The 17,867-nt window shown below is 42.9% G+C and overlaps 1 protein-coding gene and 1 long non-coding RNA gene across 2 annotated transcripts in view; one reads left to right on the top strand and one right to left on the bottom strand.

Moving 5' to 3' along the window:
• Positions 1–12,535, bottom strand: part of LOC114897444 (proline-rich protein HaeIII subfamily 1-like) — a 30,002-nt gene extending 17,467 nt beyond the window's left edge. The window contains 3 exon segments of the mRNA XM_029226203.1: positions 505–1,016; positions 11,919–12,048; positions 12,051–12,535. Of these exon segments, the coding sequence (XP_029082036.1) occupies positions 722–1,016; positions 11,919–12,048; positions 12,051–12,507 (882 nt within the window). The 5' untranslated portion in view covers positions 12,508–12,535 and the 3' untranslated portion in view covers positions 505–721.
• Positions 12,343–16,160, top strand: LOC114897445. The gene is made up of 2 exons (XR_003794134.1): positions 12,343–12,607; positions 13,526–16,160. It is a non-coding gene; the product is annotated as an uncharacterized LOC114897445 (long non-coding RNA).
• The last annotated feature ends 1,707 nt before the right edge of the window (positions 16,161–17,867 follow it).

The following is a 17,867-nucleotide window of genomic DNA, read 5'->3' as shown; positions in this document are numbered from 1 at the left end:
ATGGAGTTTTGGTCCTTTTAATGAGAAAATGTGTATGCTCATTTCCTTGAATAAATCTCTACATCATTCATGGAATGAATGACATTGGAATATTAAGCCTAGCAATTTCTCTTACTTCCAGCCTCTGTAGCCTTCTAACCTAAACTGGGACCTCTCTACTTCAGGGATTTAGTGATGCCCCCAGATTCAGGGGAATCTAAGGGACCCAAAGGCAGGTGCTCAGTTTAAAGGACAGAGTTATTGTTCCTTGCTACTTTCTCAGCTTTACACAGGTTTGCCAGGAACAGGGCTCTTGCTTCATTCCCAGCGCCTGAGTGCCTGGCAGGCACAAGTTTCAATAACCAGGTCACATGTCTCACCCATGGTTTTCTCCAGATCCTTGAGCTATCTCGTCATCTTTTTGATATTCCATTTTTCTAGGATGAGGACCTTAGGTGGACATTGCTAGTTCACTAATCTGTTCCTACTTCCTAATAGTACTTACATTATCTCTCTGATATTTACCTCTTTCCCATGCAGTCCAGACATTTCAGGGAAAGCCGACCCCACCTCTCGTTCAACAGGTGGACTCTGGTGGGCTTGAGGCCATCAGCCCATTGCAGTCCCCTGGTCAGTTCGTCTGTTCAGGGATGTGCCTGTGACTCAAGGTGAATCTCAGTGTCTTTCTTAGAATACAGGGACTGAGGCACTCTATTTTCATTGGAAATAAGCCAGAAAACATTTAGCTCCCATTGCAGCTGGCAAAAACTAGTTGAATATTTGCTAGTGTTTCCTTTTTTTCCTGGGCACACAGCTCACTACATTTTCCAGCCTCCTTGGCCATATGACTGAGTTCTAGCCAATGGAATGTGGACCAAATCGATGTCTCCCCTTTCAAGCCTGCCTCTTCTCTAGGGATCTTCTTTTTTCTTTCCCCATCTGCTGGCTGAGTGGAGAACCACAATGGAGAGAGCGTGGGTAACCATTTGGAGGACAGCATCTCAGGACGGTTGCTTGACCGGGAACACTGGACCAAACTGCATGGGGAAACAAATTTACATTGTGTGAAATCACCAGAATTTAAAAAAGTATTTTATTTTTATTTATTTAGGCTGTGCTGAGTCTTAGTTGTGGCATGCAGGATCTTCGTTGCGGCATGTGGGATCTAGTTCCCCGATCAGGCATCGAACCTGGGCGCCCCGCACTGGAAGCACGGAGTCTTACCCACTGGACCACGAGGGAAGTCCCGAAATCACCAGAATTTTAAAGTTATCAGTTACAGTGTTAATCTCTCCTGATTAGTTCACTTCCTTACCTAGGAATCTTCCTTTTCATGGTCCCATAAATCCTCTCTACTGATTAAACATGCTTGCATTGGGTTTTTCTGTTACTACTTAGAACAGGATAACTGATACGGATCCTGCCTTGCACCCCATCTTAGGATTGCATTGTGGCTTTTTGGTTGTGCTGTTAATGCTTATTTGATTCAGTTCATTTCTGGCATTCAATGTCACCCTGCCTAGGGAGAGTGATCTTCTTTGTTAATGGCTTAACTAGTGATTGTGGCTAGATGCTCTACCTATTTTCTCCATTCACTAAAATAACTCTTGTTTGTATTTGCTCTCCATCTAGGGATTGAGGATAATCACTACTGGCTCCATGCTGCTCCTGGTTAATAACTTAATGCTTCCTAATTACTTACTAAGGGGCTTAGTAGCTAAATAGTTTAACTAATAGTACAAGGTAAGAAAAGATATAAACTTGGACAGGAGCATCTCATCCTTACTTTCATGGGGGTTATATTTCTCCATGACCAGATCAAAGTATCTGGATTCCTTGTTCCCATGACTTCCACAGGGACCAAAAGACCTGGGAGGCAAGTGACAAGGGTCACAGGAACAATAAAGTGGTTTGATTTAGTCCTTTGCGGAGAATTGTCTATTTAGAACAAGCAGCCTCCTGTGTTAACAGCAAAGGCCACACTCATGTTACATCCACATTCATAAACAAACCAGTGTTGAGGAAGTGCCACATATGACCACAAGCAAGATCTTCTCTTTTTGCCTCAACCTTTCTTTCTCACAATATTTTACTGTCCCAGCCAAGGAAGCCTTCCTTCCTCCATCAGACTAGATATGTTAAACCAGTATCACTCCAACTTTTTTTTAACCTATTAATCCTGCTTCCCATCTTTTCTACCTTCATTTGCATTGACCACTGGAATTATAAAAATGATTAAGCCATAATTTCCTTCCTCAAATGCTTACAACCTCATGAAGGAGACAAACACATATTTTAATGAAATGTGGGAGATGCTGTAATAAAGTTATACACATGGTGCTATGAGGCACAAAAAAGGACCACTTAGCCCAGTATGAAGCTCATAAAGGTTCTCAGGGGGGAAATGATTCCTAAGCTGAACCACAAAAAGCTGAATACTACCCAAACGTAAACCATGGGCAGAAATGCCAGCATTTGATGGGTGAAGGAAGGCAGGAGAGGCCAGGTCTTAGAAAGAACATCCAAGCATGTCTTTGAATTATTTATTCCTATTAGAATTTAAGTTCCTTGAGTGTAGGAACTTGATCCATCTTGTTCACTGGTGTGTTCAGTGCCTAAAACAGTGCTTGGTACTTAAATGGTGCTAAAAAAGTATTTGTGGAATTGAATGACGCCTGGAAGGAATGCCAACAGATATCTATCTCATAGGAATCTCTCCAGCAGGTGAAGCCGGTAGGGAGGCCCGTCATGAGGCTAAGGCCATATTCCAGGTAGAGAATGGGACCTCCATAGGGCAATGAGAGCAGGGTAAGGAAGAGGGGGCATATTTGAGAAATGTTTACAAAGTAAAATCAGCAAGACTTGGTAACTGGCTGTGGGAGATGAAGGAGAGACCAGGATGACTCTTAGTGATAAAGAATACAGAGCAGGAACAGGAGGAGGAGAAAACAGAAGAAACCTACATGGCTAGGAATCTGCTTTTAACAAAATCTCTTTCCCGCCCTTGACCCTCTCAGGGACCTGCTAGCCAGGTAATGTTCAAGTCACAGTCATACTGTCATGTTCATTCAAGTGACCTTTGCATAATTTTGGAATTATATTATTTATGATAAGTTAGGATATATTTATATATTCTGAATAATGTGTTATTTAAAAGTGTATGTTAGGCCTCAGTGTATCTTTCAGGTCTTCTACTTTGTATTTTCTATATTTTTGACTCCCTATTCTAAATTCTTGGTAAGTGTGTATTATATATATATATATGTTATATATTTGTTATATATATGTATAAAATATATATATATCTGTGTGGCTGTATAATTTCAATAACATTGAAATTATAATCTGTGGAAGTTTTATTCTAAAGAAGACATATTTCTCTAACAGCTAGATGAGATAAACTTTTTCTTCTATTGTTATTGACTGTTAGGATGTAGCGAAAGATTATTTTTATTTAAATAGACAATTTGGATGTACTCAATTTGACATGTAAACAAATTTGGGGTTATTAATATTTAGTTCATAAATAACACATTTCTTTATCGTCCATTTTACTTTCTTTGATGTTTACTATTAGTGAGTTACAGTCTCTGTGAATGCCCAGACAGGGGACACAACACCTTTTGATTCCTGACTTTTTTTTTTTATGGTACGCGGGCCTCTCACTGTTGTGGCCTCTCCCGTTGCGGAGCACAGGCTCCAGATGTGCAGGCTCAGCAGCCATGGCTCACGGGCCCAGCCGCTCCGCGGCATGTGGGATCTTCCCGGACCGGGTCAAGAACACGTGTCCCCTGCATCGGCAGGCGGACTCTCAACCACTGCGCCACCAGGGAAGCCCTGATTCCTGACTTTTAAGTAACATTATATATGGTTATATCCTACCTCTACAAGTCATCTATTTATATTTTGCTTTGTTAATTGTTATGTTACGTAAGTATGATAGACATATGTAGGGATAAAAATAAATGACACAATGAACACCTGAGTCTCCTCACCCAGCTTAAGAGATACTAATTAGATTTTTAAATAATTTTCTGATTATTAAAATAATATATATTTGTTGTATTTTAGAAAGTATAAAAAAGACTAAGGAAGAGGGAGAAAAATCATCTATGATATTATTACCCAAGAGGAACCAATGTAGCATTTGTATAGGTTTCTCTCAAATCTTTTAATGTAGAAAATCATATTGTAGAAACAACTTTGTATCTTGCTTTTTCCTCTTAATATTGGACCATATGTATTTTCTTCTATTACTGTATCATTAGACATCATTTTTAAAAAGCTACAAAATTTCCATTGTATGACTGAATCAAAAATTTTAAGCTGTTCCCTAAATTGTTGGACTTGTAAGTTACTTCCAATTTTTCATTATTATAAATATAATTTGATGTGTATCTTTTGCAAAATGACTTTTCTGTACTGTGATGCTGTGTGTACCGGGTATGTAGTGTGTATTCCATCTTCTCTTGGATAGATTCCACACTCATGGAATCACCAGGCCAAAGGAAATGAACACTTTGAGGTTCTCAAGACATACTGCCATATTGCTTCCCCCAAAAGCTCTAGCAATTAGTATATTTGATAGCACATCTTCCGCAATACTCTTGTAAACACAAAATCTAGTTATTTTCTGTTTTTAAAAAGCACATGGATGAGAAAGTATGAATGGGGCCATATTCTCCAAAGTATCCTTTTATCTTGATTCCATGCCCTGTTGATGATAAATTTAAACAAAACTAATTTTTTAAATTATAGAGGAAAATTGTGTCAGTGGAGAAATTAATATTAGATAACTGATAGTGGTGATAATTTGATGGGGAGGAAGGTGGAAATAAGAGAGTACAAGGATGTAAAGACTTATTAGGCAGTGATTCAAGTCACATGCTTTTGTCCTTAATTGTGCAGCTCACTGCACTTACAGAATTTTATAAAATACAAGACTTTAGGATTACAAAATGCACATGACTTTGCATCTCAAAGGTCACTTTTGATGATGTAGGATTTTTCGCTGGTAACTATTTTCTATTAGCATATTGAAGAGATCATACCACTGGTTCCTGGCTACCATTGTGGCTGTTCAGAAATCAACAAGTCCGGGGCTTCCCTGGTGGCGCAGTAGTTAAGAATCCACCTGCCAATTCAGGGGACATGGGTTTGAGCCCTGGTCCGGGAAGATCCCACATGCCGCAGAGCAACTAAACCTGTGCGCCACAACTGCTGAGTCTGTGCTCTAGACCTCGCGAGCCACAACTACTGAAGCCCGCATGCCACAACTACTGAAGCCCGCGTGCCTACAGCCCATGCTCCACAACAAGGGAAGCCACTGCAATGAGAAGCCCGCGCGCCACAACGAAGAGTAGCCCCCTCTTGCCACAACTAGAGAACGCCGGAGCACAGCAACGAAAGACCCAACACAGCCAAAAATAAATAAATACAATAAATAAATTTATTTAAAAAAATCAACAAGTCCAACTGTCCTTTCTTCAAAGCTAATCTGACTTTTTCTCTGGCTATTCTTCTTCCCTCTCCCCCTCACCCCTCTATTTTTAGTTTTCTTCAGTTTTACTCTGCTGAATGTAGGTGTGGATTTTAAAATGATCCTTCTTGGTATTAACTTGCCAGTGAGTCAGGGAATAGTATTTCTATTAGCACTGGAAAAGTTTGTCACTATTTCTTTAAATATTGAATCTCCCCTATTATCTCTTTCCTTGCCTTCTGGGATTTTGATCAAATGTATGTTAGATGGAATAGATATTTGAAAGTATTAAGGAATTATTATAAATATTTAGGTGTGATGATATTGTAGTCATTTTCTTTTAAGAATTCTTATTGTTAAAGAATGTCTATTTTTAAAAACATGTGTTCAAACTTCTGTCTCTTCTAGGTTTCTTTCCTCTGTTCATATTTTTGACTCCCTGTTGTAAATTCTCGATGATATATATTCTGAGTTATTTTTAGTTCACTAATCTTCTTCTGTATTCTAGTATCCAATCTGCTGCCAAAGATGTCCGTATATATATAATTTATAACAAATACATACAGAGTTTATAATAAGTATATATAAATTCTGTTTAGTTCCTTAACCAATCTGTCTTATTTCAGTAGCTTTCTGTTTCCTGCAAACATTTCCAATATTGTCATTTATTTTTTTAAACCCAGTAAGCAAAGTGGCTTTATAATCTGAGCCTGAGAATTCTGATAGCAGCAGTCTACACAACCTCTTCCTGCTGTCCTGTTTTTGGCTGATGCTCCCTCCTATTGTCTTGCTTTCTTGTGAGCTTGGTTACCTATAACTGCGCATTTGCTACTGACCTTGAAAACTGCCTGTGAGGTTTTCCTGCGGCCTGAGATGAATATGCTCCCTCCTCTGCATTTTGCATTTGCCGGTTAGACTCTTGGAAACTCCATTACTTGGAAACCAAGTCAAACCAAGTTTAAGGCTTGACTTTCTCTGGCTCCCTCAGATTGTATGTGCCCAAAATGCAAATGCCTGTGAGGACTGGTCTGTGGCCAATTTTCTATGGGATTATTTTCTTTTCCTTCTTCCTCCTGTTCTGCTCACTTCCAAGTAGCATTTTCTAGTCTCTTGTGGTTGTGATGCAGAAGGGCATATTTAGTTCTGCTTAACTCACGCTGATGCCGTTGCACTTTGGGGTTAAAGGCTATAGGGAAAGTCTTCCAGAACTGCCTTCCCTGCTGGACTTGACCTCCGTCCCTCCTACCCGAGCAGGGTTAACAACCTTGGTCAGCTGGGTGCTGTCTTCAATTCCCCTGCGGCATAGGCAGTTTTGACTCCCCGCTCCCACCAACCCTTCCAAATATTATTCTGAAAACAGTCTTTTATCCAAAAAACTAGCCAGAGAGTCCCACTTGTCAAGTCTTTTCAACTTTTCAATTTTTTTTAACGGGATCCAACTAACCTAACCCTCCATTTTGAGAAACAAGAAGTCTTCTGCTAAAAAATTTTAACTTTGTAATTAGCAAAAAGTAGAATAACTAAGAGATTTTTGCTTTGGGAATCTGACAGTAGAAATGCAGATGAGTGGCAGCTTGACTCTACTAAAGGATAAAATGTTCATGATACGATGCAATGTTTATAATTAACGATTAACAACATAAATAATTTCAATTGGCATCATTAGTCTGTAACACTGTCTGTAACACCATATGAAATTCCACCTACAGCTGCCTCCCTTTCTAGACACCTGATACCCAATTGGCAAAAGTGTTTTGAATAATCAAGGACACAGATGTTGTCATCAACTAGTATCTAATCACATAAACTTTGGCTTCCATTTTCTAAGGGCTGAAATAAGAAGGTTGAACTCTGACCTCTGAAATGAGACGGTCACTTCAGTTCAAAGAGTTTTCTGGCTCTTTCAGAGCCAATAATCTGGGCTAACATTTCAGTTCTTTTCTCTGGGGAAGGAAGAGAAAGATAGGTTTATCCAGTTATTAGTTTTTTCCTCTCCTCAGTCCAAAAAAAAAAAAGGAGTTTGTAGCAGCAAACAAAAATAAATCAATACAACAATACAGAAAAATATATTGAGATTTTAAAACGAGAGGAAGAAAAAAAGAGATGAAAGCATTACTCTAAAATGTCCTATAGTTGGGTCATGAAGTCTATGCAGGACTTCGCAGCATTTGCTAACTTAAGGAAAACATATACTATATTTTGTATATATTTAGTAGTTCATACACTAAACAGAAAGCTCCCACATAAATGAGATTTCTAGTACAGAAAAGACTTCAAGTATATATAGGCATTACTATGTTTTTATTCTGCAGTCACAGTTTTAGCAGATATCCACTGAGTTTAATGCTAATTGAGGTTCTACTATATATTGTCTATTTCAAATAGCATAAAAAAGAGAGCACATCTTGCCTGACCCATTGATTGAGCTTGATTTTGGACTTATCACCAATCTCCATAAGAACACCTCACTCAAAGAAAGGATTTGTAATTCCACCCCCCCTTAATTTTCAAAGAATGCTTCCCTCAAAAGAAAAACCATAAAATTTTAGAACATCCTAAAAAGAATTTAAGTTCTGTAATCTGTCTTTCCCATCTACATTCAATCAGGAGAAAGGCAGTTAAAAGCAACTGTATTACATGCTGGAAGGTCAGTTCTAAGGCATTGCAGGATGATCTTGAACCATCTGACATTTTAAGTGCGTTTAAAATTTTCTGTCTTGATATTTTGTGACTCCACTGGGCTAGCTACTGTTGCCAAGGCAATATGGGTTACTGCAGGGATACAAAGGGGTTTTTGTTTGTTGTTTTTTAAATATTAACGTGACAAACATGGAAAAAGTAAGTATAGAGAACAAATTCAGCCCCTTTTCTCTTCAAAATGCATGCAGTACAGATGCTCTGATCATATATCTGATTAAAAAATACAAAGACTCATGCAGTGACTTTCCCAACTGGTATAGAGACCTTCTCCCAATCAGTGGGGCAGCTACCATCAGAGTCCTCTTCTCATTCTTTGTTCTGGATTGAGGCCCCTCTGAAAATGTGGGACATTGATTATACACAATATTAACTACCCACCTCCAACATGTTTATCTCTAAATGGAAAAATCCTTTCTTTATGTAAATAAAGGTGGCGGTAAAGGTCCAGAGTGTTACATTTCAGGGAACTTGTGAAGAGAAGACAGAGAAATGCATGGTGCAAATCATATAAATACATTCAGCTGGGTTGCAAAAGACTCAAATGCAGATGAGAATAAAGATTCCAAGTAACCCTTTTTTTTCTCTGTGATTACTCCTTCTAGTCAATATAATCTAAAGCTGTTCAGACACTATAATGGACTCCAATCGTCTGATGACGGGATGAATCAAAGCCTCTATTTTCTGGAATACTACATGAAACTTCTCTGGAAACAGATAATATCTTTGCTTCCTACTAACTGAAATGCAGTATTTTAAAATCAGAAGTCTACATGCAGATCAAGAAACCCTGTAGTAAAAGGCACTTTTTAATCAAAATCTCCCAAAGCAAGGTCTCCTTAAGACAAACCAATGATTCAAGCAAAATGCCATGTTGCTACCAGAGACCTGGAAATAAATAGGAAGTCTTTTAAGCACAACTGAAAAACAACTCACAAACCTCAGAGCAACTATTTTTAAATAAATATTCAGAAGCTCAAGGAAAGTGTTTTGTCTTACGCTGGGAGGCACACTGGACCCCATCGGCTCCTGCTCCCAATAAATGATGCTGGGAGTGTGTCTGGAAGAATAAACATGAGACTGAGCGCTCACAGGAACGGTATAGGGTTGATGTCCATGAGCGCTTTCACATGCTGACACGTGAACAGACCTTTGGTTCCATTGCAGACAAGCTCCTCCTCTCCGACCATTTAAAAACTATCCAGGATACAACAGCCACTCCTACTGGGGATGGATACTTCCACTCAGTTTTGATGCAGTATCAGTTTGATCCCGTGAAACCATCAGAACTTCCCACCAGAGATAAATGAGGAGATTCTGGCCTTATTAGTGTGCACAATTAACACAGGTGACCTGGCTGTACTTGCCAACCTTCCTGCTATTTTTTTAAAAAATAAATTTATTTATTTATTTATTTTTGGCTGCGTTGGGACTTTGTTGCTGTGCGCAGGCTTTTCTCTAGTTGCAGAGAGCAGGGCCTACTCTTCGTTGGGGTGCACAGGTTTCTCATTGCAGTAGTTTCTCTTGTTGCAGAGCACGAGCTCTAGGCACTCGGGCTTCAGTAGTTATGGCGCGTGGGCTCAGTAGTAGTGGCTCGCGGGCTCTAGAGCACAGGCTCAGTAGTTGTGGTGCACGGGCTTAGTTGCTCCACGGCATGTGGAATCTTCCCGGACCAGGGCTCGAACCCGTGTCCCCTGCATTGGCAGGCGGATTCTTAACCACTGCGCCACCAGGGAGGTCCCCTCCTGCTATTTTTATCCACCTCCCTACATGTGAGCACCTTTGATCTACTCTGAGCTCAGACCCCCTGATCTATCAGAGTGACTTTGTCAGTCTTTCTTTAAAAATGAACAGGCAGGGGCTTCCATGGTGGCGCAGTGGTTGAGAGTCCGCCTGCCGATGCAGGGGACACGGGTTCGTGCCCTGGTCCGGGGAGGTCCCACATGCCGCGGAGCGGCTGGGCCCGTGAGCCATGGCCGCTGAGCCTGCACGTCCGGAGCCTGTGCTCCGTAACGGGAGAGGCTACAACAGTGAAAGGCCCGCGTACCGAAAAAAAAAAAAAATGAACAGGCAATAAAACGAATTTAATCTAGAAGCAGCAGCTCAGTAAGGGAAATGAAAACATCAGAAGTTATCTAATCACAGCCACAGCCATCCAGGGCTCTGTCTTATCTACTAGGTAATAAAAATGGGACCTTCCTAAACTTGAAGGGCATCAAATAAAATAAGTAGTAAAGTTGTTGCTAGCCTCTGGCTCTTGGGGGGATTGCTATGCAGTTTAACCAGTGTATACTAACTACAAAACACTGTCATGGGTTTGAAACACCTATGTTCTAGGAAAGTTTTTTGGGGGGTGCAGGGGGAAGGTTGTTTCCACATAAAGCAAAAATTGAAACACAAACACCTTTGAGAACAGGGATTGTTAAGAGGGCAGCAGAAGGAAGGAATGGGCAGAAAAGAATATCTCCTCTGAAGTTAGGGTAGTTTTTCCAGAAGAGTAGGGTTCAGTCTCAGTTTAAGGAGAAGACTTATAAATATCTTGGACAGCTCAAAACTGCTATTTGGGGAACCAAGAACCAAGTGAGCCAAGAATAGAGCAGTGCTTTAAAACTCCTGGCAAAGCAGCAACAGGATGAAGAGTTGGTTTTGCATAGTTCTGAACACAGGAGTAAAGAAGCAGAGGCACCTCTTCCCAAAAGGCGCCGGAATCCTACGGCATCAACGGATCCGTCGCGGGGCGGGGGTGCGGGGGGTATTTCTCAAAGTCTCCCAGGGCACTCACCCCTCCCTACCCCGCCCCACTACTCCGTCCACCCTTCCTCCCTCCACCTCCAGGACCCGCCCACCCCCCGGGGGTGTGCAGCACTTCTTAAGCTCTAGCCCCCAGGGGCCACCTCTGCAGCCCGGACTCTTCCTGGAGCTTGGCAAGTTCTGGGACTGAAAGCCAGGCTTGCACGGCCACCAGGGGCCACTCGTGCCTGGAGGTCGGGGGGTGGGGTGTACGTGGGGGAACTAGAGCTTTAAAGGCCACCCACTTCCTTCGAGGGGATGAGGAACGCATCTTCCTCACAGTGCTTCTCAGGGGTCAGCCCGCTCTTCACTCGACGGTGATCAATACTCACTCGACGCGGCTCGGACCACCTCCTGTGCCCCTGGACTCCGCCCTAAGGGTCCTCTGGCGTCTGTGACGGCGCGGGTCCCGGCCTCTTCAGTCGGCTCAGGCCAGCGCTTCACGGGTCCCTGCAGTCCCCTCCCCCGTCCCCTCCCCCCCGGCACTTTCTCTAACCGAGGAAGGAGCGGAGAGGAACTTGGCTGAATCAAGGGAACTGCGAGCCTATGGATGAGTTTTAAACCCGAGAGCCAATTAAATATTATTGGAACCTACTGTAAGGGCGGGGAAGGGGAGGTCAGGAGGCGGAGAGGCTGAGTCCCACGGCGGCGGGTCCAGCCCCGGAACCCAGCACAGCCCTCCTTCGGCCCTTCCCCGCCGTCAGGACGAGGGGCGCTGCCACCCCAGCCGGGACCCTGCGCCTCCCCGCCCCCGATTCTCCTCAGGACGCGCAAGTCGGCCCCTCCCCACCCACGCCGGGCCGAGCAAGCCGAGCGGAGGGCAGGGGCGAGACGAAGGGCCCAAGTTCCCCGGACTAAGACGCCGCGCGCAGCTCTTGCTACACATCAGCTGCGGCTCTGGGAAAACGCCTGCGCCTCAAAGGTTGGTCTCGCGCCGCAGCCCGGGACGGGTACAGGGCCCGTACCCTCTTACCTGACGCGCGGCCCCGAGGACGGACTGGGCTTCCGCCCGCCGGGTCCATCCCCAGGGCGGCGTGAAGGCCGTGGGCGGGGTCGGCGGTCGCACCGCCCTCCCCGCGGGCTCCGGGGCTGCTCAGCGCCAGCGGAAGAGACGCCCCAGCCGGGAGTTCGGCCTCCGCGGGCACCGGGTCCACTCCGGGCGGCGGGGACGGGGCCGCTCGGCCCTCAGTCACTCGAGGCGGGAGGTGGGGGTACCGGGGAGCGGGAAGGGGGAGCGGGGTGCCGGCGGGCGGCGGGGGACGGCTTCTCAGCCGAGTTCCCACCTTCTGAGGAAACCCGCGCTCCCCCTGGCCTGGGCGCGAGCGCCCCCTGGAGGCCCCGGCGGAGGGCGCGGCCTGGAGCGGAGCGCGCCGCCCCTCCCCGCCCGCAGAGCGTGTGCCCGGACTTGGGGGCTCCCGCCGCGGGCGGCCGCAGCCCCGCTTCCACGCCTGGGCCCGTCGCTCACCCCGGGCGCCTAGGGACACGTCACCCTGAGGACCTCCTCTCCACTTCGGGGTAAAGCGGGAATATCTGGAAGGCGGTGGGAGCGATGCTTCACACATTGTAGGAAACGTCTTGGATGGATGCCCAACTGCCACCAAAACCGGTGAGGGTATCTCTCACCTCTGCATCTTCGGTGTCTACAAGAGCGCCTGGCACATGGTAGGAGTCTGGTAATTATTTTTTATCAAATAAGTATGAATAAATGAATGAACGATGCGGCTTTTTTTTTTAAAATCCCGTAATGTCTTCCTGAATACATCCACTTCACAAAAAGTATAAGACAGAAAGGCTTAGGGACCACCAATGTTTGAAAATAGAAACACGCTGACTTATGTAAGGGGTAGCCACTGCCACATGTTCTGAAGCACTTTAGAAAGAAAGCGTGGCTTTCCTGTTCCATACTTATTAAAAGTCGAATTCAGACAAATGAGTGCTAGAGGTGTGTATACTGTGCATTGCGTCTGTTTCTGCAACAGTAGATAAACTAGACAGCTACATTCTCTCAGCATAGAGGTATTGTCAGAGTCACAAATTGGACTTCAGAATCCATAAGGTCCAGAAAAGGCTGTCTCTGTCTGACATTAGGATAACATGGAGGATATTACACACAATGTGGACAGAGATACAGGGACATAGGAGGGTCTTCCTCCGCATCCTCTTAAGGCACATCTAACAAGACTTCCCTGACAACCTGGAGGGTGGATGGCAAGAAATAAACTCTTTCTGTCTTTGTTCGAATTCTCACTTCCTTTTATGAAAACAGATTCTATTCCGGATAGAACCCTTTCAGATTTCAGATTTACTTGTTCTTATTCTATTAATAGTTATACAGAATTCAGATATATTACTGTTATTTGGCCCATTTGACTGATGTAATATTGACAAGATGTGATTTATGTTCTCAGAATGACACAGCTGGAGGGCTATTTGACTGTAATTACTTGGGGGTTTTATTACCTTCCCTCCAAAGGGAAGTGTGCAAATGTGAAAGCACCAATTGTTCCCAATTACTTGAGATACTTTCTGTAAATAACCCCTTCCTGTATTTTTTTTTTTTTTTTTTTTTGCGGTACGCAGGCCTCTCACTGTTGCTGCCTCTCCCGTTGCGAAGCACAGGCTCCGGATGCACGGGCTCCGCGGCCATGGCTCACGGGCGCTCCGCGGCATGTGGGATCTTTCCGGACCGGGGCACGAACCCATGTCCCCTGCATCGGCAGGCGGACTCTCAACCACTGTGCCACCAGGGAAGCCCCCCTTCCTGTATTTTTATTAGCCACATTGAAAGGAAAATGATCAGGTGATTGTATAGAATTTTAAAGTGAACAATGTGCCTTTAAAATTGCTTAATAAACAAGTGGTTAAAATATCATCAGAGATGTTACCGGAATTCAGTTAGGATGGTATGTGTCACATCTGATGGACAATGGAATGGTAAATAACAAATCAAATAAGTAAATGCTCACATAGAAAAATACAACATAGCATTTTATGAATAAGAGCTTATTGCCATAATAAGATATATAAAATTGACTTCATGGATATAAATAGCAAAAGAAAAACCCCAAAGCAAAACTTTTTTTTAATCAATTTTCTCTCCAGACCAAAAAAAAAAAAAAAAGCCTAAGAAGTAAAATAAAATTAGGAATTTACCTACTGGTCTGTGTCCTTCCAATGGACACAAAAATTTTAACATGCATTTGGTTGTAGCAGGCTGTTGACCTGTTTAACTAAGGGGAGGTGTTTGATTTTGTTCATGTAACCTGATGTGAATACAGAAGGGCTAGAGCTCTTGAACCTGAAGATATTTCAAACTAGGAAGTAGCAACAAATCTTCAGGTTACTCGTGCTTGTTAGATTGAATTGCTGTGGTACACGGAGCTCATTGGAAGAGCAGTTGGCTAGTTGTCCCCTTTAGACAGTTTGTACCAAGTGGGTGGACATCCTGGAAATATTCAAAAGTATCCTAGAATCTCAGGGTCGCAGAGTACCTTCCATACCAATGAGTAGCCCATATGTACTTACAAATGGGCTGTTCAGTGAACAAATTGTTTGCTTAATTATTGTATCAAAGCATAATCTAAACAGTGATATAGGCATTTGGCCAAGTAATTCATGGTGTTTAGTAATTTATCTATGGGAGACTTGGCCCTGGAAAATAGCCCCCTCTAACCTACCTGATTTTAGGAATTTAGGTACATAACAAGACCATGTGATTATGCACTGGGTTGACTTTACTGTTCTGTCACCCCACCACTTACATATGCCCTAATTTTTGTTGCACATGTGGGCTTAGGGATTTTACAAATAGAAGAGCCACTGAAGTATTTTCTCAGTTCCTTATATTACACATATAGTGGTTAGAAACAGAACAAATGTGACCATTTGCTGGTAACAGTGCTAGATGATTGGGAAAAAAAAAAGATGACCCCTAATCTCTCCTAATTATACACATTTATCTATACAACTTAGATAAATGAAATATTAATATTCCATATGCATCATATGAAACCCATCATTCTTCCCTTACTGTTAACTCCCTGGATAGGTTATATTTCCTGATGCCCATTGTTTGGCTTCTTTCCTCTCTGGTTTCCACTTTTTTATTTAGTTGATGTTCAAGAGCCTACTGAAACAGACATACAAGAACTGAATGGAATTTCTCAGGCAGGAATTTCTTATGTAAAGTGGCCTCTCACTGAACTATGGTTTTGCTCATCCACCAGACTTACAGAGTGCAGCTGACTCTGTGAAAAGGCTCTGTCAATGGAACCAACCCCAGTGCCAATGCAGGGGCTCATTCATTTACTGAGAGCACCCACTGAGAGGAGATCCTTTTCCCAACACAGTTTAATAAGACATGATATTCAAACCTGAGTACTCAAGACAGCTTTTAAAAGAATAAAACATCCTCTGAGAGATCCAAAGACCCAATGTAAAAACACTCATATTTTATTCTACAAAAAGATGTTTCAATTGTAAATGATCACTGCAAAAGCAATGGTTTATAAGAGGGAGTGGTTTCTGCAACTGGGCCTTCTATATGGAAATGATGAATATTTGGTTACCCTTTGAGCCCCTCCTATGGTTATTATTTCCCCTCCTGGAGTTTAGGAACTTTTATTATTTTCTATTCCCATTTTCCAAAGAATTGCAGATGTGCTTGGTAGGATAGATACCTGAGGGAAGTGCATAGGCTTAGAACAAAAACAGCCTTTATGCTATTAGTACATGGGGAAATTAAAAGTTACCCCCCATAAAAGAATTTATTGTGCTAAAACTATATGAGAAACTCTGAGTGGAACTTTGGTTACCAGGGAAGAGACAAGTCGCTTCTTGGGGAAGGGGTGACATCACCAAGAATGTAGTGAGAATAAGAGAAGATAAATGATGGCTGATCTAGGAATCTGCAGTTGGGAGTGACATGAATAAGCCCAACTTCCAAACTCTCTCCTGCTCAGGAGTGATATCAGTGTATTGCTCACTTAGTGTAGCTCTAGGGACCATGGAACAGGGTAACATTTTGGAGAAAGGGAATCAAAAGTCTCTATCCTATTGAAGATGCCAAAAGGAGGATTTAAAATGTGTTCCATTTGACTATATTTTCAAACGCACTTTCTCAAAAACAAAAGCAGGACACCTTCTTCAGAAATCATTTACACACATATATTGCAAAAGGTAACAAAATATATATTTTGTTACCAAAAAAAAAAAAGATAATATACAGGAATGCCTGTATATGAAGAGGAAGTAGTTAGAAAGATACATATAAAAATGTTAACAGTGGTTACCTTTGGGGAGCGGGAATGGGGCTGGGGACTAGTGTGGGAGTGAGTACTTGCTTCTCACTTTATATATTCCATATTTGAAAAAAAATGTTCACCTGAAGTGGGTATCCTTTTTTTTAATTTGGGGGTTTTTTTGTTTGCTTTTTTTCTTGTGCTTGAGACTTAAAAATTGAAGTATAGTTGATGTATTTCAATATAAAAGGTATCATTTTTATAATAATTAAACTTCTAAAAATATTTCTTTGTGTACCTGATCTGTGTAAGAACAGAAGGCAGAAGAGGTGTTAGAACAATGTAAGAGTGACATCATAGTGTCCAAATGTGTTTGGATGCAGAATGTCATTGATAATCATGTTTGACTAATAAATACTGGTATTAAGATGACTTCTGATTTGTAAGCTCTTAATTACAGATACTAAAAAGGGGTGATAACTAATTGTCAAAAATCAGAAGCAACCAAGATGTCCCTCGATAGGTGAATGGATAAACAAACTATAGAATATCCATACAATGGAATATTATTCAGTGATTGAAAAAAAACCAAAACTGTCAAGTCGTGAAAGACATGGAAAAACCCTAAATGCACACCGCTAAGTGAAAGAAGCCACTCTGAAAAGGCTACATACCATATAATTCCAACTATATGACATTCTGGGAAAGGCCAGACTATAGTGACACAAAAGATCAGCGGTTGCCAGGGGTTGGGAGAGGGATGGATATGTGGAGCACAGGGGTGTTTAGGACAGTGGAACTATTCTGTATGCTACTGTAATGATCCATACATGACATTCATTTGTCAAAACCCATAGAACAGTGCAATGCAAAGAGTGAACCTTAATGTAAACTATGGACTCAGTTAATAATAATGTAGCTATATTGACTGATCAATTGTAACAAACCTACTGCACTAATGCAAGCTGTTAAGAGGGAAACTGGGGAGGGGAGAAGGGACACATGGAATTCTCTGGACTTTCTGCTCAATTTTTCTGTAAAACTGAAGCTGCCCTTTTAAAAAGTATATTAATTTTTAAATAACAATGTTGGCTTTTAATATTTATATGTAATAATAAATGACCAATAATAACATAATATAATTGAAAACTATCATTTCAAAACCAAGCCAGGACTATGATGCCCTAATCATGTTTTATAAGGTAAGGTACTGAATGCCTTTCTTCCTTATCTAGTTTGTATATACAGCTATCTGGGGACCGGTCCAGGTCTTGCCTGGATAGGAGCTGGCGCGGACCTGATGCGCCCTCATCCACTGGCACGGCCTTGGCAAGAGCTGGCCTCGGGCGCCCTCCATCGCCAGGATCCCTCTGATTCCCACTAGGGTGCTGGGCACGAGGGGCAGCTCCCACGTGCTCGCAGGTGCCTCTTCTATCTGGTTGGTGATCACTGTGGCCACACGGCCGGGCCTGCGCATCCCACAGCGCCGGCTCCACCTGCCAGCCCAGCGCCGCGTGTGGCCACTGGCCATGCGCACCACACCGTGGCACCAGGGATGGTAAAGATGCTGAGCAAGCGGGTCTGCTCTGAGCCCCGCTCTGCGAACGGCACCCGTGGCTAATAGGGTGCACGGGCAGGCGGCCCGGGAGGCTGGGAAGCAAGCCCGGCAACGCAACAGACGC

Source organism: Monodon monoceros, unplaced genomic scaffold (assembly GCF_005190385.1).
Source record: "Monodon monoceros isolate NGI ecotype Baffin Bay Population unplaced genomic scaffold, NGI_Narwhal_1 Super_Scaffold_17, whole genome shotgun sequence".
NCBI lineage: Eukaryota > Metazoa > Chordata > Mammalia > Artiodactyla > Monodontidae > Monodon > Monodon monoceros.
Note: the sequence above shows the minus strand (reverse complement) of the source record. Positions and strands in the feature narration are given on the sequence as shown.